The sequence below is a fragment of the Ovis canadensis genome, chromosome 13 (assembly GCF_042477335.2).
Source record: "Ovis canadensis isolate MfBH-ARS-UI-01 breed Bighorn chromosome 13, ARS-UI_OviCan_v2, whole genome shotgun sequence".
In the NCBI taxonomy this organism is placed as follows: Eukaryota; Metazoa; Chordata; class Mammalia; order Artiodactyla; family Bovidae; genus Ovis; species Ovis canadensis.
Genome location: NC_091257.1, coordinates 94606192 through 94631887, shown reverse-complemented (window position 1 = coordinate 94631887; position 25696 = coordinate 94606192). Strand labels below are relative to the sequence as shown.

Below are 25696 nucleotides of genomic sequence, written 5' to 3'. Positions count from 1 at the left end.
GGTCACCAGGCCAGGAGGCCTCATTCCCACCAAGCACTGCAGTCCCAAGACAGGCAGCGAGAGCCGTGTTTCATTCATTCCCTTGTCAAGAAAACATCTGAGTGCCCGCGCAGTGCCAGGTACTGTTTAGGGTGAGCTTCCCCGGTGCCTCAGGCAGGAAAGAATCTGCCTGCGATCTAGAAGATCCAGCCTCGATCCCTGGGTGGGGAAGACCCCCTGGAGAAGGAAATGGCAACCCACTGCAGTATGCTTGCCTGGGAAATCCCATGGACAGAGGAGCCTGGCGGGCAATAGTCCATGGGGTTGCCAAAGAGTCGAACACAACTTAACAACTGTTCAGGGTGCTGGGGTCCCAGCATTGAGCAAAAAAGACCAAGAAGAAGAGTCCTCTCTTGGAGGAGCTGACAGTCTAGGCGGGGCAGGGGGTGGGGGGGCGGTGTTTAGATAATAACTGAGCTCGTGGAGTGCACAGACATTTCAGATGATGCTGAGTGTGGTAAGGACGGCAGGCAGGGAAGGGATGGGAGCTTCCAGGGCAGAGGGAGGAGGCGGGGGCATAATTTTACATCAAGCTCTTGTCAGAGCTCTCCCCCTGGGGGAAAAGACAGCACATGGTCCAGGGCTGACGGCAACCCACCAGCCACTTTCCGCTATCAGAAAGACCTACAGTTCAGGGCCATCACCCAAGGTAAAACTTCTAACCTAAGACAGTTGCACTGGGGGAGCTCTTGCCCGAGCCTAGATCTTTGATCCCGGCCGCCTGGCCTCCCGAGGCCGTGCTCCTACCACCAACTGCCCAACCTCTGTGCTCCCCCAGCGGCGCTAAGAGAGGTCTGCCCCTGTGCTCTTCTCTTCTCGCAGTCCCAGCCATCAAGACGGAGCCCACTGATGAGTACGACCCTGCCTTGATCTGCAGCCCCGCCCACGGGGGCCTGGGGAGCCAGCCGTACTACGCGCAGCACCCGATGGTGGCCGAGCCCCCCTCCTGCCTCGTGGCCACTATGGCTCCCTGCCAGCAGTTCCGCTCGGGGCTCTCATCCCCCGACGCGCGCTACCAGCAGCAGAACCCGGCGGCCGTCCTCTACCAGCGGGGCAAGAGCCTGAGCCCCGGGCTGCTGGGCTACCAGCAGCCCGCCCTCATGGCCGGCCCGCTGGCGCTGGCGGACGCCCACCGCTCTGTGCTGGTGCACGCCGGCTCGCAGGGCCAGGGCACGGCGCTGCTGCACTCCAGCCCGGCCAACCAGCAGGCCTCGCCCGTCATCCACTACTCGCCCACCAATCAGCCGCTGCGCTGTGGGAGCCACCAGGAGTTCCAGCACATCGTGTACTGCGAGAACTTCGCGCCGGGCCCCGCCAGGCCCGGCCCGCCCCCTGTCAGTCAGGGTCAGAGGCTGAGCCCTGGGTCCTACCCCACCGTCATCCAGCAGCAGAACGCCCCCAGCCAAAGAGCCGCCAAAAACGGACCCCCGGTCAGTGACCAAAAGGAAGTGTTACCCGCGGGCGTGACGATCAAACAGGAGCAGAACTTGGACCAGACCTACTTGGATGACGGTAAGAGGCTTGTCTTCCTCATTGTGCGTGAGTTTGATGCCCTGTAGCCAACCCCCCTACCCCGACCCCAGCAAGCTGACTGTATGGCCTGGATAGCCTCCTTTACCTGTTTGGGGCCTGGGTGTCCCCCTCTTTAAAGGAAGGAAATTGAATAAGATGACCTTTAAGGCCTCAGCCAAGTCTCTGCATGAATCATTGCCCAACAGGAGTTTGGGGTGGGCACTATGGGTTTTAGTTGCTCCTCCTAAAACCGCGGCAACAGAGAGAGCAAGTGGGGGCAGCTCTGGCCCTAGGAGTGTGCCCTGGGTCACAAATCGGGGCCGTTTAACTGCTTCCACTCTCTTTCCATCTGCCAAATTTAGACGGAGGATAGGGCAACAGAAAAGAAGGAAAGCTAACCTTTTATTCCTGGAGAGGAAAAAAAAAACCTTCCACTGTATAGTCTTCTGTTGTGTATTTAGGGGAGGGGGTGGGGCAGAGGGAAGGGGAGATCTTGAAGGGTGGCTGCCTCGGAAGGGTGCATGAATGGGGGCTCGCGGGCAGGCTGCAGGCGGTCTCTACCACGTGCCCGTGGAACAGAGCCGCACATTGATGCAGGGAAACAGTGAGCTTCCGCTGTGGTGAGCCCAGCTGATGGGCTGGTTGGGCCAAAGGACAGATGCAGAGCCAGCCTTGTGTGTCTGTAGGTGCCCGAGTGGGTGGCAGGGCCCAGCCTGGGGCAGGCTTCTTGGGAGTGGCAGTGTTGGTGGTGTGGGTCTATGATCGCAGCGAGGGAGGGTGAGCTGTGCAGGCAGGACTCACCTGGTGCCAGATGCCACTGCAGGGGCAGAGAGGGCGGGGCGGGAAAAGCGGCCTTCCCCTGGGGAAGGAAGGAAACGGGTGGCTTGGATTTCTGAATGAGAAGGAAGGCCTGTCCCACTGGCTGGCAGCAGCACTGGATGGGCAGCTCCAGCCTCGTCCTTGACTGGCAACAGCATCTGAGACGCCCCGAAATGTCAGTTATTCAGGAAAATTTACTCTCGGAAATGCAACCAAGATATAGGAAGTAAGAGGCAAAAAACTTCGAAATAGCCACAATAGTTATCATGAAGACCGGGTGCTAGGTGTCAGACACAGTGAGTGCAGGGCGCTCACTCAGAGACTGTTGACTTTTACTTTATGCAAAGTTTTGACAGTCCGCCATTTTTTGTAGTTTCCACGTCCCCTCTGTAGTAAAACTGTCTTTCAAAAACTTCCCCCCAAGTGTATCCAGCAAAGGTCCTGAGAACCTCTTAGTTTAGAGTCAGGCTGCCCCAAGTGCCTTACAGAGGTGACCTTGGAGTACTGTTGAGTTAATCATTGAGCTGACTGGTCCTGAACATTCAAACGCAGATTGAATTAGGAGCACTGTGCTCTGTTTTAAAGAGAGAGACCCTGGGGCCATCCATTCGCAAAACAATGTATACCCGAAATGGCGAAGATCAAGCGTCAGTGCTTAGCTGAAAGCGGGTAGCAAACTGCGCTGGTATGGAGTGCCTTCCCAACTGAGAGATGGATAAAGTGGGCTGTAACCCGACCGCTCTCCACGCGTCTGCTCGGGGCTAGATCGGGCAGAGGCGCTCCATAAATAAGTGATGCCGGAGCAGGGGCTGGGACTGTGCTCCCCTGACTCTGTCCCTCATCGCTTTGGTCTCTGGAGTAGGAAATGTACCAGCCCCTCCCGCCCTGTCCATCATCCCACCACACAGACCAACGGGGGCATCTTGGAAAGAGAACGGGCTCAGTCGCTGGTTCTCTGAAATGCATTAGGACACACGGTCATGAGTAAGCTCTGAGCACCTCTTGTTGCCCAGACAGAGCTTGTGTTACGGAGGAAGCAGCTGAGCGTGGAGACCCTTTGGGGCCTCCTGAGTGTCTGAACACAGGCAGGTTCAAGGTCAGAGTGAGGATGGCCTCCCAGAGGGTCAGTAACACGAGTCAGCTCTAGGGCTGTCTTGGAAAACCCGATACAGTGAACCTGCTTCTCCGGGTGGAGCCTTTTCTTAAGTACACTCTTCGTAAGCCCAGGCTTCCCTGCTGGCTCAGTGGTAAAGAATCCGCCTGCCAATTCAGGAGACACAGGTTCAGTCCCTGGTCCTGGAAGATGCCCTGGAGAAGGAAATGGCAACCCTCTCCAGTACTCTTGCCTGGGAAATCCCATGGACAGAGGAGCCTGGCAGGGTACAGTCCATGGGGTCGCAAAAGAGTCGGACACGACTGAGCAACTAAAATAAGGACAAACCGTAAGCTCCGTTCCCTGGAAGTTTAGGAGGCATTCTCTGAAACGAGGGTTCCGTGGCTGGAAAAGGGGAGAAACACTTGATAAAACCAAGTTTTTGTAGCACCTGTTTACTGCAGGACTTCTCAGAGCCTTTACTGACCTCGTGGACACTCTCGGCTTCCAAAACAAGGGAAATTGTTCCATCACCTGTACAACCCCAGGGGTGCTGCTCACATTGAGTATACTCCGTGTGAACAGAGCCCTTCCAGCTGTACAGCCTGGCCGGCCTGGGACCCCTTTCCCCTGACGTTCAGGAAGAGTAACGCCGAGGCATCTCAGAGTTCAGAACCGGCCCTGCCCCATCCCGTGGGCAGTGTTCAGGCTTCATGTTCCTGGGGCCAGAGCGGAGCACAGGGCAGGGGATGACCTCCACCCGTGTGGCCCCCAGATGCAGCCCCTTGGCCACTGGTGAGATGCTCTGCGCCTGACTGGTGCTGTCCCCAAGCCTCTGCCCAGCCCCGGTCCCTTCAACGGGAAGGCGCCTGTGTGGCCTGTTGTGTGTTCAGGGCTAACCCCAGCCTGCCCCACCGCTGTAGCCGCCAGGAAGAGGGCTACAGCATCGTCTGCCAACTGCTGGCTTTGAGGTCCCTCTCGCAGACGCCAGTGTACTCAGAGAACGTTCTCAGGCTCCGCCATTGACTTCATAAAGGTGGGGTTCAGGCCGGTCAGCTCTCTGGCGCTTGTTCCTGACCAGTAAACTGGAAATCCCGGGGTCATCTCTCTAGTCTGTCTGGGAGGCCTGCTAGGTCCTTTTCCATCCCTTTGATCAATTCCCCAGTGGAGATCCCCCCCAGAAAATACACTCTGGCTACCCGAACTCCAGCAGAAGATGCTCCTGGGGCGGGGATGGGGGGCTATTTCTCAGATGCCATTCCTCTGCCTTGGGATTTTGGCAGACTTGACTTTCTTTGGTCATTTTGTGAGAGCTGGGCTGACTTGCTTTGAGGGTCAAAGAAAGGTTCCGCAGCTGGAAAGGGAAGGGGTCACCACGGAGGACTTGGGTCTAAATGCAGACGCATCACCCTTGCCGTGGCCACGCCGCCCTGCTGTGATCCCGGGAAGCCCCGGCCCTTGGCGCGCTCTCCCCGACCCTTGGCTCACGACCCGGCGCGTCTGGTCTGCGTCCCACCTGGTCCCACCGCTCTCCTTCCCAAGCTGCATTCCTGCACACAGACGCTGTCTGTCTTGGCCCCCATTTTTTTCCCTTGGAACTCCAAAATGCAGCTTCTGCTTTCTCTACTCCAAGGACTCGAGACGTTTTCCAAAAGTCTCTTTCTGAGCTAGCAAAATAAGTGATATTCCAGGGCCAACGTATCCTCACTCCTCTCCTGTGTGCCTGCCAGGACCCAGGCTTTCTTTCACAGTTCTTCTGAAATGCATGCTTTGCACACACGTCCACTGTTTTTTTTTTTTTTTCTCCTCTGTCCCACTTGTCCCCTTCTGTAACTGGCTTCTTGCTCTAAAGCCCCAGGCTGTACCTGGGAAATAACCTTCAGCTCAAAACAGTAGCCTGATTCTGGGAGCCCTGAGCAAATTCTTCCCTCCCTCCTTTCCTGCCCCCACCCATCTGGCTCCTCTCCTGACTTCCTCTCCCCTCTCCTCCATCCTGACTTAACTGGTCACCTTCTCTGTACCCTGGTGGCTCAGATGGTCAAGAGTCTGCCTGAAGTGCAGGAGACCCAGGTTCAATCCCTGGGTCAGGAAGATCCCCTGGAGAAGGAAATGGCAACCCGTTCCAGTATCCTTGCCTGGAAAATCCCTTGGATGGAGGAGGCTGGCAGGCTTGCAATCCATGGGGTCGCAAGAGTCGGACCTGACTGAGCGACTTCACTTTCTTTCTTCTTCCGTACCAGGCTGTGAGCTCAGAGGCGTGGGCTACTCTTGGTGGGTTTTCATCAAGAGGGCACCATGAATTGATTTCCCTTTTGAAGATGTCACTGGCTGCCTTTGGACAGTGGACAGTAGGGAGGCAAGAGATGGAAAACAAGGGGCTTGCTTCCTTTTAGACACACCCTGATAGAAAGGCAGTGAGTCCCGTGGCCCACGTTGTGGGGAGCATGCAGGGGCGGGGCTGGCACGCTTTACAAAACGCTGCCTCGCCAGTCTTCTCCTCCGTGCTGGTTTAAGCTCCTCCCTCCTAAGGCTGTGGTGAGAGCGTATTGAGTTAAGGCACATCATATCTTAGGAACAGGGCTTGGCCCAAAGTACTCCCCGATAAATGTTAGCCACTCTTTTTGTTTGTGAATTTAATTGACTTCTTGGAGGACAGGGTTCAACATTTTTACCACACATCTGCGTAAGAGAATAAAAATCGGCTATTCTGGTCTTCGGTGATGAGCCCATGTGCCCTTAAGCCCTGTCTCTTCCACATGGGCTGGAGTAGGGGGGACAGAGCCCCAGGGCTCGGGCCCATGATTCCCTTCCCAAGCTTCTCTCGGGGGCCTCAGGACATCTTCCCACACAAGGGGCCGATCCCCTGGGCCCAGGGCCAGCTGGGAAGCCCTGCTCTGCGTGCCTGGTGGAACGTGAACGTCAGGCCCATGTTTTGCTTGCTGTGCCCGTGGCAGAGGGTCCCAGCCTTTTACCCAGAGGCTCAATGTACCAGAGCGTGAGAACCAGGTCAGGGCAGAGTGGACAGCAGACAGGCACACCCTCCAGCGTGTAGGAAGTGGGGAGGCACATATGCCTGGCACGGCTTGTCCGGCAGGTTGGGGGGCTTTTCGCTGGGGCTGCTCAGAGCCCACGGCACGGCTGTCACAAAGCAGATCCTGTTTGGAGAGGCGGGTGAAGCCCACAACAGCCTGCCTGCCGCTGACGACGGCCATGCGTCCAGCCGCCGCCCTGGCCCAGGCAGGCTGGGCTTCCAGGCAGCCTCCCTGGGGGCGGCGGTGCTGACGGAGGCTGACAGGCAGGGATCCTCTGCTCTGATGAGAACTGAGCAAAGTGGTTGCCTGGCTGATGGCACCATGGAGAGTGTGATCTGGGTGTTGTAGCATGGGGCTGGGAGGGCACCAGAAAGCACCAAGGCCAGGTTGAACTCACACACCTTTGGTGGACACCAACAGAGTCCAGGCTTCTGCTGAAGGCTTTGGTCAGCCGTCTTTTTTAAAGTTCATTAAAAGATATCTGTGTTTTTATAAAGGCAGTGTGTCCACATGCTTGAAAAAAACAATACGAAAAGATACCCAGTGACATCGTCCTCCCATTTCTGCCCTGCTCCTTGACACCAGGTTTCTCAAGCCTTCTAGAGTGGCGTTTCTTGGTTTTGTTTTGTTTGTTTGTTTTAATCACTAAGGCCACCCTTTCCACTTAGGCCCTTTTAAAATAATTTTTTTCCTAATCACCGCCCCCATGAACTGTCAATCCCGATACCTGTTTTGGTACCAGGCCCTTTGCGGGGCCACAGACCATGGTGATGTGTGAGATCGTCCTCACCGTTGGGGGTGTATCATCCCGATCGGGAATGCATGCTGTGGTTTCTGTTTGTAATCGTGAGCACACGCAGATATATCTTCTTGTTTTCCCCCTTGGTTCTACCAAAAGGAGCAAAACATGCCACAGGCCCCCGAGGTCGGGAATGAGCGTATCTCGCCATTGCAAGCAGCACTTACGCACCCGTCACGCAGGGAATGGGCGGGCATGTCAGGGGCCCACACTGAGGAATGAGATGTCTGCTCTGGGGGTCCAGCTTTGACTCGGGGCCTGCTGGCTGTAGAGTTTCTGGAATTGTCTTCCCTGGCTTCCAGGCTGGCCTCAGGCTGATGGCCGTGGCCCCCAGCTCTGAGGGTGACTGCAGGCCTGGAAACGGGAGCATCTTGTAAGGAAAGCACTAGATCTGTGTGTGTGCGCGCGGTGCTCAGCGGTTCATATTCTTTTCTGCCACCATCATCATCGATTCTGGGCCCCAGCTGTGGTCTCCGTGTTTGGGTCCCCTCAATTCATAAGTTAAAGCGTATCCCCCAGTGTGATGGCTTTAGGCCGTGGGCCCTTTGGGAAATGCTTAGGTCCCGAGGACGGAGCCCCATGACTGGGGTCGCTGCCCTTAGAGAAGAGACCTCTAGTTCCCTTCTGCCCTGTGAGGCGGGGATGAGAAAGCAGTCGTCTTGGAGAAAGTGGGCTGTATCTGCCGGCACTTTGATCTTGGACTTCTCAACCTCTGGAACTGTGAGAAACAAATATTTGTGTTTATCAGCCCCCACGTGACTGTTCTGTTATAGCCGCCCGACCTGATGAAGACCGACGAGGTAGGAGGGCAGAGCTGGCTCTGGAGAAAAGCTCCGAGGCTGACTCAGCCTGGGTCCTTGTCACCCCGCTGGGCTAGCAGAGGGAATTCAGAGTCTTACTGGAAAGGGCCGAAGTCCAGGAAACTGCTTGCCTAGAGAGAAGCCCTTCCAATGAATATTCAACCCTGAAGCTCCAATACTTTGGCCACCTGATGCGAAGAGCCAGCTCATTAGAAAAGACCCCATTTGTGGGAAGGATTGAGGGCAGGAGGCGAAGAAGGTAGCAGAGGATGAGACAGTTGGATGGCATCACCGACTCAGTGGCACGAGTTTGAACAAACTCCAGGAGACAGTGACAGACAGGGACGCCTGGCTAAGGTCCGTGGGGTCGCAGAGAGTCGGACACGACTTAGGGACTGAACAACGTGTGAGAACTCCTGGTCGATGATCACTGAGCCAGTGGCGCCTCTGCCTCCCTCTCCCCCAGGAGAGGCTTCTGTCCCAGGGGCACCTTTCTTTTGCCCCTCCTGGTGTTTCCTCACCTTCTGAGAACCTCTAGCTTCTAGCTGTGGCACTTAGCTGTCCTTTCATCCCAAATCACGCGTACTTTGCATTGCTGGCTTATGAAAATCTAAGAGGCCACCTTCCAGCTGACTCCAGACGCAGAAGTGCTCAGCCATCTTTTTGAGATTCTGCAAAGCAGATGTTTTCAGAGGAATGTGCTCTTGCATTTTGAGGTCAGATGCTACCAAACCACAAGAAAGTCCATTCTCAGACTTGCTGTCCACTCAGCCTGCATTCCAGAGCAGCCTCTGACCCACAAAGAGCAGACAGGGCCCCAGAAAGACGACCAGGGATATTATTTGGTGTCATCCGAGGGCCCCCCAGTCAGCCACCAAAACCCCCAGTTTAAACTGTACTACGTCCCGTTTCCACCTTCAGTATGAGGTTATGGTCTGGTGGTAACAGGTGAACATCCTGGAAAAGGAATAAGGTGATCAGTTAAGCAAGGTATATAAGGAGGTGAGCGTCCAGACCTTTTTTTCCAAGGCTCTTCTAGACTTTCATTCTTACTAGCACAGCTTCCAGAAATTGCTAGGGCTCACTTCCTCCCTCGGTGTAAGTGCCAGGCAGGCTGGAGACGTGGCTTGTTTCAGGATCGTGAGCAACTGGGTGTATCGTAATGTCATTCCGTGCAGGACCGTACTTGTGATGGATCTTGCCTCATCCCAGGTAATCACCTAAGATAGTGCAGAACGGGTGTCTTAAAAAACACAGAACTCCCCAGTATCAGCTTGAGCTGTAATTCATTTCTCTCTGGCAAAGTTAGAACTTGAAAGGCGATTTAGTTATTTGAGGCTATGAACTATATTGGAGAGGGACAGTCAATCAAATCTTATTTTAATACTAAATTTCTACTTTGTACTCCCTACCTTCTCCGATATCAGTAGATCTATTTCAGATAAATAGTAAGGTTTATTTTCATAGAAGAAAAAAAAAAACCACCTTTCTTTAATGGAATAGCCCTGGTTTTGTTCCATTCCGCAGAGTTGAGCTTTGGGTGCATTTTGCCTTTTCTTATCCCCGAGCTTGGTTCTGGACTCTCTTTCCTTGCTGTGGACCGACTCTATTTTAGCACCGTTTTCTTTTACTTTTCATTCCGTTCCAAAAAACAAAAAGAGAAAGGCTTTGTTCTTGGGAAATGATGAAACCATTTCTCTGGCTCTTCTCCACCGCATTCCTGACACCTCTTTAATTTGTTACGGGCCCTGGGATCTGGTTAGCTGAGACCGTGGCTGTAAGCGCAAGGCTGGAGCCTGGTTTGCTCATCCACGATGTCAAGTGTCTCTCGTCTCTCTCTCGAGGGGAAGTCAAGGCACCCTGAGGGTGGATTGTGAAGAGGGAGTCTGGGCAGGTCCTCAGATCCAGCCCTGCCCCTTCCTGCCGTTAGGATGACATCGGCGGCATCCCTTTCAGCGGCCATGAAATCAGATCTCCAGCCAGGCAAGCGAAACAGTGTGCGCCGCGGTCATTTTACAGTGAGCACCAAGAACCCCGATCCGGTTTTATGACGAGATTGCCTGTTGCAGGCGGTTTGGACTTAAGTCCCAGGCATGCTGCAAACCAACAAATGGGTTTCATCTGAAGCCCGTTAGTTCCACCATCCCGGGAAAGTTGAAAGGCCGCTCCCTGGTTGTTAAGTTTCCAAACACCCTGGGCAGAGTGGAGGTTCTGTTGCATAAGCCGACTACGTGGGGAACGCCTTTGAAATGTTCCGCAGCCGGTTCTTATAGATTTCTGGAAGGGGATGGTGTCTTTTGAATGCTCAGCTTTATTGGAGGCCTAAAAAAGAATTGACCCAGCGTTGATGAATGCACCCTTTCCACGCCTCACAGCTGGACTGAGTTGTGGTCTCTGCAGGGCTTGGCACGGGGGCGCCCCACTGGTGCTCCATGGCCGGACTGAGCCTGCACATATTTTGTTTGGCCCACGCAATGTTTAAAAAAAAATATTTGGATTAGATGCCAACGTTTAAAAACTAGGAGGTTGCATATAAAAAGACAGATTTCCGGCTTTCCTTGGAAAATCCAAAGATCTGGCCGCCCTAGGCCCCACACTCTGCATGGCGGCTACCTGGAGTCAAAGTCAAGGCTGGTGCTAAGTGGAGACCCCCTCCTCTAGACAGAGCACACACTTGTGCATAGCTGCCCCCACCCCCTCCTGTCTCCTGACCGTGGGTGGAGTGTCCCTCGCTCTTTACCAGTACGTCGGTACCGTCGTTTCTCTTACACTTGGCCGACCCCGCCCAGCCAGGGATTCCATCAGACCTGTTTGGCGTTTGCCCTTGTTACCAGTCGTCGGGAAGTGCCACTCACATCTGTGGCTGCCTAGCCCAGCACCTGGTGCGCAGCGGGGACTTTGGAGGTGTCAGCTCCCTCTTGCTTCCCTCCCCCTCCTCGTGGCTGCTGGTAAGATTTAAACACACCTTTTTGGATGGAAATGCTATAAATATATATATAAATATAGAGGAGCGAGATGTACCTACTTACCCACCCCTCGGCTTCACCTGTGGTCAACTCGTGGCCGATCTGGTTTGTTCTACACCTACACCTTCAACCATCTCCGTTTCACAATAATAATTTGAAGCAAATTCTCTACATCAAAAATCCTGGATACTAAAACCATACCATTTCATGTGTAAAGCTTCAGTATTGCATCTAAAAGAAAAGGGTTGTGAAAACATTCATAATATACCACTAATGTGCAAGAAACTTAACGAAAAGTCCTTAAAATCAGGAAAGAGCTGGTGTATAAAGTTCCGGTCATCTCACCCATATCATAAAGGTTTTCTCCTTGTTTTATTATTCTATAGTTTGGATCAGGATTCAGACCAGGCCCACGCAGTGCCCATGGATGCCTTTAGTGTCTAAGACTGTTGTCATTCAGAGGTTCCCCCTGTAGAGTAAATGGCAGGACCCGTTTTTTCATTCTATCATCATCATCATCATTATTTAGCAATTTATTTGTTGAAAAAGACCAGATCGTTTATCCTATACAATTTCTCACAGTCCGGTTTTCACCAGTTATGTCCCCATGGCGAGGGTTAGCCTGTTCCTCTGTCCTCCGTATTTCCTGTAAGTTGGCAGTCAGTTCTGGCGCTTTCATGGGTTCGGGTTTAGTAGTTTTGGGCAAGACTGCTCCGCGGGGGGAGCATCTCTCCATCAGGAAGCACGTGGTATCAGGTGCCGCCCTCTTGGTCGTGTCACCAGCTGCTGACGTCTGTGCTGAGCTGCATTAATTCAGTGGTGCAGTGATTGCAAGGTGGCGATTGTTGTTCAGTCACTTAGTCGTGTCCGACTCTTTGCGACCCCATGGACTGCAGCACGCCAGGCTTCCCTGTCCTTCACTATCTCTCGGAGTTTGCTCAAACTCATGTCCATTGAGTCAGTGATGCCATCCAGCCATCTCATCTTCTGTCTCCCCCTTCTCCTCCTGTCTTCAATCTTTCCCATCATCAGCATCTTTTCCAATGAGTCAGCTCTTCATCTCAGGTGACCAAAGTATTGGAGCTTCAGCTTTAGCATCAGTCCTTTCAATGAATTTTCAAGACTGATTTCCTTTAGGATGGACTGGTTGGATCTCCTTGCAGTCTAAAGGACTCTCAAGTCTTCTCCAGCACCACAGTTTGAAAAGCATCGATTTGGTTCTCAGCCTAATTTATGGTCCAAGTCTCACATCCGTAAAGTGGTTATATTCTGTTCTAATTCTGTCTTCCCTTCCTCTCTGTTAGCTGGAAAAGTTCTATAAAGAGAAACTTTCCTTCATCAACAATGGTAGAATTCATATAGGAAGAGCAGGATGAATGCTGGATTCTTTCCCTCTATTTACCAGTTTTTAAAATAATGGTTTGGTTCATTAACATCCTCTAGTGGTGATCAATTAAGGACTTTTTTTTTAAAAGTACCATTATGAACTCATAGATTGAAACATAATTGATGTTTTAAGATTTTAATGGGCTTTTTTCTTGTTTCTTTTGTCCTTATCATTTGATGGATCTAAATAATGACTTCCTCTCCTTTCTCCCCCTGGCTTATGAAGCAATGTCCTCAGATATTCTGAGGCATCAGGAAAGAAAGATTTCTGTATGTAAACTGAGAGTTGTATTCCCTGTATGTGTGAAGGGGAAAATCATAAAATAGCTCTTGAGTGCCAGCTGGCTGAGATATTCCTTGCAGTATTGTGTGGTTTAAATAGTTTGCAGGGCAGGGGAAAGTTATGTATTGATGAGAATGTAGAGGGCTTCTATAAGTGAAACCCAAAGTAACAATAGCTTAAACTAGATGGATGATTTCTTTCTCATGTAATAGCACAGACATAAGCAATCCAGGGTTGGTATTGTGGTCCCATGGTGCCAAGACTAGGCTCTTTCTTTTCACTCTGCCGTTTTTAGGAGGGTACGCTTATCTGCACTGTCTTAAGATGGCTCCTGGATGCAGGAGAAGGTCCAGGAAAGGGGGGAAGAAAGGCATGTCCTGTCCCTTTAAGGTCATGACCTGGAAATTGAATTTAATCCCTGTGTCTGATGCCTCATTGGTCAGAGTCTTGTCATATGACCACAGTGAGCTGCAAAGGAGGCTGGGAAATGTAGTTTTTATATTTACACAACCATGTACAGAGAGTGGTGCTGGTGGCTCAGAGGGTAAAGCGTGTGCCTGCAATGTAGGAGACCCGGGTTTGACCCCTGGGTGGGGAAGATCCCCTGGAGAAGGGAATGGCAACAACAAGAATACTCCAGTATTCTCGCCTGGAGAGTCCCATGGACGGAGGAGCCTGGTGGGCTGCGGTCCACAGGGTTGCAAAGAGTTAGACACGACTGAGAACCTTCACAACCATGTGCAGAGCTGCTAGTGGAAGACGGGGAGAATGGATTTTGGGAAAAAAGATACAAAAGGAGGTTGGGTGTTTTGTTTTGTTTAATATTCTTAGGAGTTATCTTCCTCTATTCCACAAACATTTATTGAATGCCTCCTGTATGCCAAGTGCAGTTTTTAGCTCCTGGGGACACAGCAGTGCATAATAAAGGTCCCTGCTTTCAAGAAGCTTACCTCCCGGTTAGGGAACCCAACCAAATAGCTAAATAAAGATGCAGTTGTCTCTCTGTATCTACAGGGACTTGGTCCCAGGAGCCCCCTGCAGATACCAAAATCCACAGCTCCTCAAGTCTCGTATATAGAATGATGTAGTATTTGCATGTAACCTATACACTTCCTCTCCGATGCTTTAAATCACCTCTAGACTAATTGTATCAGACTTACCTGATACAAGGTAAATGCTAAGTAAACAGTTGCCTAGCTTTTAGAACTATCTGAATTTTCCCCCCAAATATTTCAGTCCATGGTTGGTTGACTCTCTGGCTGTGGAACCATGGGTGGGGAGGGCTGACTGTGTATAACAATGTCAGGCGGTTATAGTCTGTGAAGAACACCTGCAGCAGGAGAGGGAAGAGGCCTCACGTCCAGTTATTGCTAATCCTGCTCAAATTCAGACTCAATCCAGGAACCCCAAAACATTTGTTACCTTGCTTGCTGTTGACATTGGGGGCCTGCTCATTTGTCCTGGGGCTTGCCCCGTGCCCTGCAGGACATGTAGCAGCAGCCTTGGGCTCCAGTCACCAGATGCCAGTAGCATCCCAGCGCACCCCCCCAGCACACACACACACCCCAGCTGTGACAACCAGCAGTGACTCTGGTAACTGCCAGATATATTCTGGGGGGAGAACCGCCCCCAGTTAAGAACCACCAGTCGGAAGGGTCCAGTGCTTGATTCTGCTTGAAACAGTAGCCTCATAATGTTGAGTGTTGGCTCTAAAGCTCTGTTTCGTAGACTGGAGAGTTCTGGGCTCCTGCGGGGTGTGGGAAGCCCCTGGGACCTCCTTCCTGGCTATGTTCAGTGTTTTCCCTGGTGAGTGCCCAGGACAGTGGCTTCAGGATCAGAAGATGTTGATAAGTAGCGGTTACCAGAGGAAGCTTGACTCGGAGCCCCACGTGGCCTCTTCCTTGCTTGTGGCCTTGGGCGAGGCATGTGTGAAAAGCAGTTTTATAGACTGTTGTGTGCCCCGCAGATACGGGGGAAGGCCTCCTCTAGCATGTGGCTGGCAGGCTGCTGCCTCGGGACACTGCCGGGGGGTGTCTCCCTGGGGCATTTGTGTTCTTGGTTTACCTTTAATCAGCTGCTGCCCATTCATCCATTCTTCTCTGAATGGACATTCGCTGCGCACCCACTGTCTCCTGGGCTTTGTGCCAGGAGCTGGGCTAAAATAGTGGCTGCAGTAGACAAAGGACCTCCTGGGACCAAGTCTCTCAGGGAGACATTAATCAGAAGCCGGATGTGAGAGCTGGACCGTAAAGGAGGCCGAGCGCCAAAAAATTGATGCTTTTGAACTGTGGTGTTGGAGAAGACTCTCAAGAGTCCCTTGGACTGAAAGGAGATCCAACCAGTCTATCCTAAAGGAGATCAGTCCTGGTTGTTCATTGGAAGGACTGATGCTGAAGCTGAAACTCCAATACTTTGGCTACCTGATGTGAAGAGCTGACTCATGTGAAAAGACCCTGATTGCTGGGAGGGATTGGGGGCAGGAAGAGAAGGGGACGACAGAGGACGAGATGGCTGGATGGCATCACCGACTCGATGGACGTGAGTTTGAGCAAGCTCCAGGAGATAGTGAAGGACAGGGGAGCCTGGCGTGCTGCAGTCCATGGGGTCTCAAAGAGTCGGACACGACTGAGTGACTGAACGGCAACCAATACGAGTTTCAGACGGGCTCAGTGCTCTGAGTAAAACTCAGAAGTGAAGGTAGAGGACAGTGTATCTTCAGGTGGAGCTGTCAGGGACAGCCTCCTTGAGGAGAGACCTTGAGCTGAGACCTGATGGAGGAGGTAGGGGCAGGGAATTCCAGACAGAAGGAACAGCCTGTCTGAGTGTTGGTTTGTGTGGAGGAGAGAAGAGGGGCCTGGGATAGTTGAGATTCATGACCAGGAGATGAGATTTTAAGGACAGGCCAGATCTCAGACTGCCTCCGAGGCCATAGCAGGAGGTTCAGATTTGATTCCTGGAGGGAAGGGAAGCTGCTGGCAGGTGGAAGGTTGCAGTCTGGTTGTGTGTTTGACAGGCTGGCAAGTATAGGAAATGATTATAACGTAACAACAAGCCCTTCCAGTTAATAAGCACCTTTGGAAGGCAGAGACTAATTATCTCCGAAATCAGAGCTGTGAGACCAGACTGAGGAGCGAGGTCGTGATGGGTCTCAGGTCTCAAAGCTTGAGGCTCAGGGGATGAGCTGTTGGAAGCATGCATGTAAGAGTGATCTAGATTCAATTCATAAACAAAACAGACCCTTGATCTTGGGCCTTTCACTCCGTGTATCTGATGAGACATCAGAAAAGTAGCTTTCCCTCCAGACCCGGGGATCTGACTGCCTCCTGGACGCTGTGTGTGGACACCCGGCAGGAACCCCAGCCTTGGCCAGTGCTCAAGTGAGCTCATTACCTGACCCTACTCTGCTCCTGGCCCCTCTCCCCTATCTGTCGTAAGGCATTTGAGATGTTGCCATAGGCAAGTGACTTAATGTCCGTGACCTCAGTTTCCCCCTCTGTAAAATGGGAGTAATAGCAGTACTTCAGGTTTAAATGAAGTGATTTATGAAAAGTGCATGTAGGAGGGTCAGCCACGTGGCTGGCACTTGTCGGCTTCAGCATCTTGCCCTGTCCAGGGTCGTGCCAACCCTCCTTTACTAGCTTATCAGCACTTCCGGTTGAGGCCATCTGTGCAGGCCTCACAGTGAGCCTCGTTGTCAGGGATGCTAGCCCAGGCCCTCTGGACACCCTGCTGCATGCAGGGTGCGAGGGGTCCACTGTAGTCCTGTTCGTGCCAGCAGAGGATTGGAAGCAACCTCAGTGTCTGATAATGAGAGTCAGCCACACGGGGGGGTACTGAGCGGCTGGAAATAAGAGTAGAAGAGGGATCTTTTCCTGTTTGTTTTTATGGTTTGGATTTTTTTTTTCCATATGCATGTCTTTACTTTAAAAAAATTAAGGGAAAAAAGATAAAAGGAAGGGACACATTTCAGGTCCTAGCAATGACCCTAAAAGCTACTAAATAATATTTTAAATGGGAATGTAGAAACAGAACGCTTTCAGTCATGCCTGCAGATGCACCTCCCGCTGTTCGGAGCTGTTTCTGCCCTTGTCCACCCTTCTTGGCTTTGAGTGGAGAACACATCGCTGTGCTGAGGTTTTCTTGCTTCTGAACCCGTGCCCAAGCCATCATCTCTGCCTAGAATGTCCTCCCCTCTCCCTGATGCTTTTTGAAACCTGACCAGCATTTCAAGACTCTGACAAGCTCCCTGCAGCCATAGGGTTTTTCTGTTCATATGAGTCCTGGAGACACACCTGGTTCCCTGCAGTTGCTGTTTATTACATATACCTTTCAGGTATTTCTCCATATTTTTTCTCTCTCATTCAGTTCAAGTCTCCGGGTGGTGAGGACCAATGTCTCTAACTTGTCTACCCCAGCTTCCCTGGGGCTGATGTTGCACACAGTAGGTAAGCCTCTCACGGCGTTTTCTAAAGTCCACTTTGTGCAGGCCAGCCCAGCTCCCTGCACGTAAGATGCTCACCACATATTTGTGGAACTGAATGAATATCCCAGAATGAAATGGAGATTATATACTGCCTGGGTCTTAAATGACTTACAACTATTCATCATAAAACCACAATGGTTCTACTTCTTTTTAATAATAATAGAAGCTAATACTTAGATATCACTTATTATATTCCAGGCACTCTTCTAAGACATCATTATATTAATTCATTTAATCTTCACAACAGCCTCATGAGGCATGGACTATAATTATTCCCGTTTTATAAGTGAAGAAACTAGTCCAGAGAGGTTAAGTAACTGGCCCAAGATCACACAGCCAGTGAGTAACTGAAAAACAGTGAATAAAGAATACAGATATTCTTTATCTAGTTTTTTTGGGAGCAAGATGCCACACATTTCTTTGGGAGTTCAGGAGTACAAACAAAGTCCAGAGCAACTGCTAGCAAGGTGTCACAGCGTATAAAATCTGGGGAGATGACCTGTGCCCCGAGTCCTAGAATCAGGTCTTATCCCTACAGCTTTAGGGCTGTGAGCTTTGCCAAAGGCCATTAAAAAGGTTTGAGAGATGTAGCAGGAAGAACCGCAGCATTGAAGTGGTAGATGTTTAATCAAATGTCTGTAAGCCTAAGATGTCAGTCAGTCACCTTCCCAGGTGGCACTAGTGGCAAAGAAGCCCCCCTGCCCACACAGGAGACGTGAAACACGGGTTCGATTCCTGGGTCAGGAAGATTGCCCAGAGTAGGGCATGGCAACCCACTCCAGCATTCTTGCCTGGAGAATCCCCAAGGACAGAGGAGCCTGGCAGGCTGCTGTCCATGGGCTCACGAAGAGTCAGACATGACTGAAGTGGCTTAGCACACACCCGCCTCCACCTTTACAGCAGTATTCATATTTACTGTGAGCAGTGGGGGCATCTTACTCGCTTGGCATCATAAGGCCAGCTTGGAGTTTGGGGCCCTTGAGTGTCCTGCTGGCCCTTGGTGGGGATGCAGTGTGGGGTCCCGTCCCTGTGGGGACGACACAGTGGACTCCGGCAGGCCCCCCAGCCCCTCCTCGATGCCACGCTCTCTGGGCCCCTGACTGCCCCGTGGACTTGACAGAGGCCGAGTCCAGAGAGTGGGCCGGGGCAGGCCTTCAAAAATGTGCTGGCTTCGGGGCCTGCGAGGAAATCCACTGCTCGCCTCCAGCCGGCAGCGCTGCCCAGCGCTGGGCCATCCCGAGGCTGTTGTGACAGCAAAGCCGAGCGCCATGGAAACGATTGTGCAACCGCAGGAGCGGGCCGCCCGCAGGGCCGGGCAGCTGCTCTCCGCCGGGTCGGTGGCGCGGCTTTGACCTGCCCCCCACCGTCCGCGTGGGAGTCTGCAGAGCTCGGCCAGGGCGCCCTTTCTGCAGAGACACCCACAGGCTCGCTCCCCCTTCTCATGCCAAGAGGTGGCCCTGCTGCCTCCGGTGCCCTGATTCCGACTGCCGCCTTCTAGCGCCCCATCCTCCTGGAGGCGCGTCCCCTGGGGACGCCCCGCGGTGGGCATCCGAGCTGGGCCAGGCCTTCCCTCTTTGAGCAGCGCCGTGTTTGCACCCAGGCCTGTCCGGGCCCTCCCTCCCCGCTGGGGCTTCAGGCATTTCTGGGGGCGGAAGACAGAAACCAGCCCTGTGTTTTCCAGGCTTCTGAGAAATTCACGCCTCAGCCCAGAAACCCCTTCTCCCACTCAGCCCCGGCCCCTTTCAGAGAAGAGGATACCCGCCCCTCTGCCCGCCAGTTTCCTGTTCTCCTCTGAGGAGGGGGAAGGGTCTGGGGAAGGACTTCAGCCCTATCCCTCGTGCCACCCCTTTGGGCCCCGGCCCGTCCCCCACCCCAGCCCCTAGCTGTCTGATGTCAGAGTGCAGGCCATGGGGGGCACCAGGCCGTGGGCTCTTGGCGCCTGACCATGGCTGGGACCCCTCTGGGAAGTTTCCTAAATCCAGACTCTAAATCGCAGCCCTGGGGGACTGAGGTACTGGCTGCCTTGAGGGATCTGCTGGACTTTCAGGGGCCCGTCTGTTTGTCTGATGGTAGGGAGGCAGGAAGAAAAGGTGCTCAAATAGGGGTGACTGGTAGGACAAGGGCCCCCACCTGTGGGTGCCCTGAAATCCCATGGGGGCTCATTCAGGCTGATGGATCTCTCAGGGAGAAGGAGGATGGGATGTTTCCACGTAGACACTGGCACCTCCAATTTCTGCGCTGGAAGGTTTGGCATTCTGGCCTCAATTCTTGAAACACAGTCAGTTCTCCAACTTTTGCTGAGCACCTCCTGCCACTTTGCAGAGAACACATCAGAGGGCACCGACTTGGTGACTTGCGTTGTGGTTTGCAACGCGGCCACACGCAGTGTGTGTGCCTGTGCACACGTCCAAAATCAGGCCTGCAGAGGACAGCCCCAGGTCTGCAGTGAGCCGTGGGAGAACCAGGCTGACCCAGCCAGGGCCTCCCAGACCTCAACGGTTAACTCTGGTCATCTCAGGTCTGAACAAAAAGCTTCTGTCTTTGCCATTAAACCAACGTTTACTGGCGAGGTGGGAAGGCAGGGCAGAGCGGTCCCAAGCCTGTGCCCTGGACCCCCGCCTACATTTAAGTCCTGGCTCGGCCAGCTGCAGGCCGTCACTCCGAGCAAGGCCCCTCCACTGAGTTCTTTGTTTACTGAACTGCAAAATGGGAAGAATAATAACAGTACCACCTACTCAGGGAGCCTTGTGAATGCTGGCTGGTTAATGCACGTAGCTTCCTTAGGCCGGGACCCGGCACCGCGCGAGCGCTCAGAAGGTGCCAGCTTACAGGAAGACTTCTCGACAGCGGAGGCCGCCAGGTCGGGTGCCGGGTGATTGGGCGGCGGTCCCCGCCCGATGGGGAAGGCATGGTAAATAGGACAGAAACGCGTTTCCGATGGTGAGACGCGCTTTGGAGAGGCACAGACACCGTGGGAGGAGACTCCGGACAGGGTCTGGGAGGGCCTCTCAGAGGAGGCGACCTTCTCCTGGGCCTTATGTGCCAGAGCCCCCCCGCCCCGCCGCCTGCTCCCCCACGGGCGCGCTGCCGCTGTTCCCCGGGCTGGTTCTTGGGTCGGAGGCACAAGGCAGTCTCGTCTCGTCTTCCTTCTGGGTTCCCCATTCCCCCTTCTCCTCTGCGCGTCTCCCACCTCCTCTCTCCTCCCATCCTTCTCTCTCCCTCTCTCCCTTCTTTCCTTTAAATGCCAGACGGCCTTCATTAAATACACGTGAGATATAAAAAATAATACAAATGAATACTGTGTACCTACCCCACGTGTAAAGAAAAAGAGCATAATCATTGTCTTTGTACTCTTCTGCCTTCTAAAACATTTCGTATTTGCAAATCTTTCAGTTCTGTTTCTCTACAGGAGGAGTCTTTAAAAAAAAAACTTCTCTCTGATTTTCATTCTCACAGTGAACCTCTTTTTTTGGCTTTTTTTTTATTAAAAACTTTTAAAATTGTAGTATCGTTCATTTACAATGTTGTGTTAGCTGCAGGTATACAACAAAGTGATTTAATTGCACACAGATATTCTATTTTATATATGTGTGTGTGGATACTCAGTCGCATCTAACTCTTCGCAACCTGTGGACTGGAGCCCACCAGGCGCCTTTGTCCATGGGATTCCCCAGGCAGGAACCCTGGGGCAGGTTGCCGTTTCCTACTCCAGGGGATCTTCCCGACCCAGGAACGGAATCCGAGTCTCTTGCACTGGCAGGTGGATCCTCTACCACTCACTGGTCCACCTGGGAAACCCATCTTATATATATAGTATGTTAAAATCTTCACTGTCAGGCTCAATGCTCAGGTTCTCTGCTGCCTCATAAATGCCCTTTCCCCATGGTTTGTCTCAACTGTTGAAATGGCGCCTGTCTGGGTGCCCTTCATCATCTCCCCTAGCTCTCCTTGCTTTGGAGAAACAGGTGGCCTGCACGTAGCCTGGGTTTTGTCGGCTGCAGCTCCTCGGTGCCGTCGATCACCGTTGCTCCGTCCTGAGCATTTCCTGTAAGTCAGGAGGGAAGCGAGCGCTGGATCAGGTTGGGTTTGACACTTCAGGCAAGGCTCCCTCCTAAGTCGTGGTGTGTTCCTCCATCAGAGGTGCTTGGGTCCGCTGTCTCTCTTCTGCAGTGGTCATATCATGATGCTCCAAGCCTGGATTGAGCACAGAGGGTTTTTTTTCACTATTTTTTTTGGAAAAAATTTTGAATTGGAGGATACTTTACAATACTGTGTCGGCTTCTGCCAGACAACAGTGTGAATCAGCCGTAAGTACACACGTGCCCCGTCCCTCTTGAATGCCCCCCACGCGCCTCGTCCTAGGTGGTCACACGGCACCGGGTCGAGCTCCTGGAGCACAGAATTTTGAGTGTATTTTTTCTTCCCTACCACCTTAGACTTAATTGCTATCCTCACTCAGTTTTGTGTTTGTCTCTTTGCTTTAAAAAAAAAATAATTTCACCACCTGTTTGACTCTCTGAGCAGGATGTTGAGCGGCACGGGTCTTGAATGCTTAGGAACTTTACATGAATGCGGTCATGCTGTAACTAGTTTCCTCAGCTTGCTTTTTCCCTCAGCATGACGTTGTCGTTTCTGTAGCTGCTCTTCTTTTCTCTGCCATGTCGTAGTCCACCGTAGAGCTCATCAGTCCACTGTATGGATTGTGGACATTTGGTTGTTCCCGGTGTTTTTTTACCCCTATGCTGGTAGAACAGTGGTTTCCAGAATGTCCTTTCTCTGCACACAGAAGAGTTTCTGTTGGGTTGTACTTACAAGTGGAATTGCTTGGTCACTGGGCGTCCCCTTCTGCCACGTTAGTCAACAGCACCAAAGTGTCTTCGGAAGCGGTTGTACCAGTTTATACTCCCGTCAGCCTCGGAGAAGTCATTCCCTGGCTCCGCATCCTCCCACCGTTTGATGCTGTACGATTACTCGAGTGTTTGCACAACTCCTGTGGGCGAGATGCTGTCTCTCCACGAACAGTAACTTATAACAGTTAACATTTGTCTTTGAAAAGGTTTGCGCTTTCTGAGCATCGTCTGGGATGGTGCTACTGAAAATGTGTCACTGGACCCACAGCATCTGTGTGACTTGGGAGCATGTCAGAAGTGCAAATTCTTGGGCCCCGCACATCCCAGACCTGCTGAATCAGAAACGCGAGGGCTGGGCCCAGCAGTCAGCACTTTTACCAGCCTGCCAGTGATTGTGAAGCTCCTCGAGCCGGAAGAACCGGTCTAGGAAGTCTCTTTCTCCCCGGATGACAGAGAGTGACGCTTCTAAATTGTCTTCCACTTACATCACGGTCTTACCTTTTACACTTAAGTTTGTAGTCCACCCGAATTCGACTGTCATGTCCAAAACAAAGTAGGGTTCTCATTTCCTTGCTTTCCATGTGGATGAGGGGTGGTCCCAGCTCATCCGTGGAGAAGTCCATCCTTTCCTTACGGGCCTGTAACCCGTCAGTGTTGTAAACAGTGTTTTCAAGTGAGTGCAGGCGCCTTCCTGGTCTCTCAGCTTTGCTCCATAGAGTGTGTCCCCAGAGACAGTTCTTAATCACAGCCACCTTGTAGATATTCTTGATTTGGGGTAGGTTTAGTCACCAGCTGGTCATTCCCTAGTAAGTGTCTTTTGGCTTTTCTGCAGATACGTTAAGAGGGTCAGCTTGTCAGGCTTGACAGAATGGCATTGAATCCTGATGTGAACTTGAGATCATCGAATCCTTCGTTCAACTTGGGGAAAATGGACACTGTACAGGACTGTGTGTTTATGGGCTCCTCCTCAAACCTGCTCAAGGGCATCTGCTAGGAGAGAAGTAGAGTATGCGCCCACTCTCGCAGGGGCTTGCTATCCTTCTGGCCCCTGGCCCTGCCACATGGGCCGCACTGCACCGCACAAATTCATCCCCGTGGTCCCCACACCCACCTCCTCCCCTAGAAGCTCAGTGGCCGCAAGGGACACGTCCCCAGGGTTGGGATGACGGAGGGCTGTAGCTGGAAAGCTGACCCTCGTATCTCTAAGTGTCTCCAGTTTCCTGAGGCTAGGCTGCTATTAGAAACCTGCCTGCTGCTAAGGTCTTTTCGTGGGCAATTTGTAGCCACATCCCAGCTGGCATGTGAAATGCACTCAGAACAGAGACGCTCACAAATGGAGAAACAGTTTCTCCTCCTTGAAGCTGGACACAGTGGAAAACAAAGATCCCACAGTTGCGTCTTAAGCCTGTTCGCGGCGTCATTTAACACGCCGACTGTGTGTCGAGCTCGGTACGAGGTGCTCTGGGGGCCGTGGTCCGTGTGGGACTCTGGAGCTGGGACTCCACCGGTCAGATAAGGAGCCCACAGCTCAGAGCCCCTGGATTTTCCCCTAGGACAGCAAAACATGATTTCTTTCTCTTGGCATCCGCTCTGCAGAGACAGGTATTACAGCACCCCACGTTTCACCACGATGGAGTCAACACTGGGTCACCAACACTCAGAAGCCACAGTTTGTCCATTTGTTTGTTCCCTGTCTCACTTGGCCATTCATCCAGCTGCTTATTGTCCACTGCTGGGGATTCTGCAGGGAACACACTGCTCTCCTTGAGCTCGTGGTCTCATGATAACACCAGCTAGAACAAGTGCTGTGTCCAAAGGTGAGGTGGGGCCGAGGGGCACGGAGAGTGGCCGGGGCGCTGCTGTTCCAGAAGGGGGGCGTCCCAGAGGGGACACGAGCAGAGATCCTGCTGAGGGACGCCTGCTGATCTCTAAGGGCAGAGCATCCCTGGAGTGGGAGCAGCAAGTGCAGGGGCCCTGGGGCAGGAGTGTGCTTGGTGCACCTGCAGCGTAGAAGGCGGGCTGGGAGGGGCGCCGAGGACAGTGAGGAAGAGAAGTGCGTCAGCTTCGCTGCTAAAGGGACGGCCTTTGCCGAGGCCAAGTGGGACCCGTGGGCCACAGCAGGGGGTTGGTGCTGGCTGGTGAGAGTTCATCCAAATGGGATTCTTACGGAAGGCCACCGGGTGTCCAGCTGTGGAGAGTTGCAGCCGGGCAGCCCCTCACCTCTGTCACCTTCTGGGATCGCCCGGATCTCCCCGTCGGACGGGCCCCTGCCTGGGAGGCTAAGATGGAGAAAGGATGCCTCCTGTGCCACCAGAGCCAGAGCGATGCCACGGGCGGGCACCGGCTCTCTCAGGTGCGGGCACAGGCTCTCTCAGGTCTGGACACACAGGCTGCTGGTGGGTTTCTAGGGAGCGGGCTTCAGCTTCCCTCTTCTGCTGGAGATTATTGCCAACAGAAGCCAGCGGGGACGGCTCTAGTCACACCTGGGAAGCTGCCGTCTCTCTCTGTTTCGGCTGCGCGGGTTCGTCACTGTGGCGTGTGGGCGTCTCCTGTGGAGTGTGGGCTCTAGAGCGCGTGGGCTCAGTAGCTGCGATACGATGGCTTAGCGGCCCCACGGCACGTTGGATCTTAGCTCCTCAACCAGAGGTCGAACTTGCGTCCTCTGCCTTGGAAGGCAGATTCTTAACCACTGGACCACCAGGCAAGTCCTGCGTGTCTCGCTGAGCCCCAGGCCTTGGCTGTGCGTTAAGTCTTAGGGATATCCAGCACCATCTCACCTTTTAGGTTTGTACCCCAGGCTTGGCCTTGTGGCTCCAAAGGGGCCAAGTCACTCTTTGCTTATTAAATCTCATCCCCTAGATTAACTACAGTTAATGCTATGTTAGTGCACTCTCTGTTTTCCTTGAATACTCGATGGGTGACTTCTACTGTGTAACCCTGATCAAAGTTGGGGTCTCCCAAGGACCAGTCTCTGCTCCGAGGTGCATTCAAAGAAGCAAGTTCTGACTGCCAGATGATAATCACAAAAGAATTCCCATCTCCGGTAGCTTGAGGCACACTGGCGTAGGTTTAAATTCTGACTCTGTGATTTAGCATCTGTATAAGTTGTGTATGACCCTTAATCTCTCTGTGCCTCAGTTTCATCACCTGTGAAATGGGGACAGTTAATACCTAATCTGTAGGACTACCAGAGCAGACTGAGGGCATCTCCCTAGTCTATTTAATTATAATTAAATAATTACACGTGGAGTGTGATAGAAAGTGTGATATAAAATTTAAAAATAATGGTAATTACTATTCTGCTGCATAAAATTATTACTTTACTCCCCTGTGTTGAAAGGCAAATCCTTAACCACTGGACCACTGCAGAAGTCCTGCCATCTCTCGCTTCTGAAGGCTTCATCTGCAGCTAACAGAACAGCTGACCTTCACCCTTCCTATTAACTGGGGTTTCAGACCAGCCTCTGGAGGCCATCAAAAACCAGGATTAACTGGGCAAATTCTGGTTAAATCTAAAACAGTCAGGAGTTTGTCTCTCATTCATTGACTCAGCTGTCTCTCCAAGAACATTTACTGAGCACCTGCTGTGTGCCAGGCTCTGTCCTTGGTGCTGGGGTTACGGCAGTGAGTGAGA

General features: G+C 52.5%; 1 protein-coding gene across 4 annotated transcripts in view; it reads left to right on the top strand.

Annotated features, from left to right (window-relative positions):
• Positions 1 to 25696, top strand: part of NFATC2 (nuclear factor of activated T cells 2) — a 156153-nt gene that overhangs the window by 112327 nt on the left and 18130 nt on the right. For all 4 annotated transcript variants that reach the window (XM_069548831.1, XM_069548832.1, XM_069548829.1 and 1 more), the window contains exon 9: positions 862 to 1551. In XM_069548831.1, the coding sequence (XP_069404932.1) occupies positions 862 to 1551 (690 nt within the window). The remainder of the gene's footprint in view (positions 1 to 861; positions 1552 to 25696) is intronic.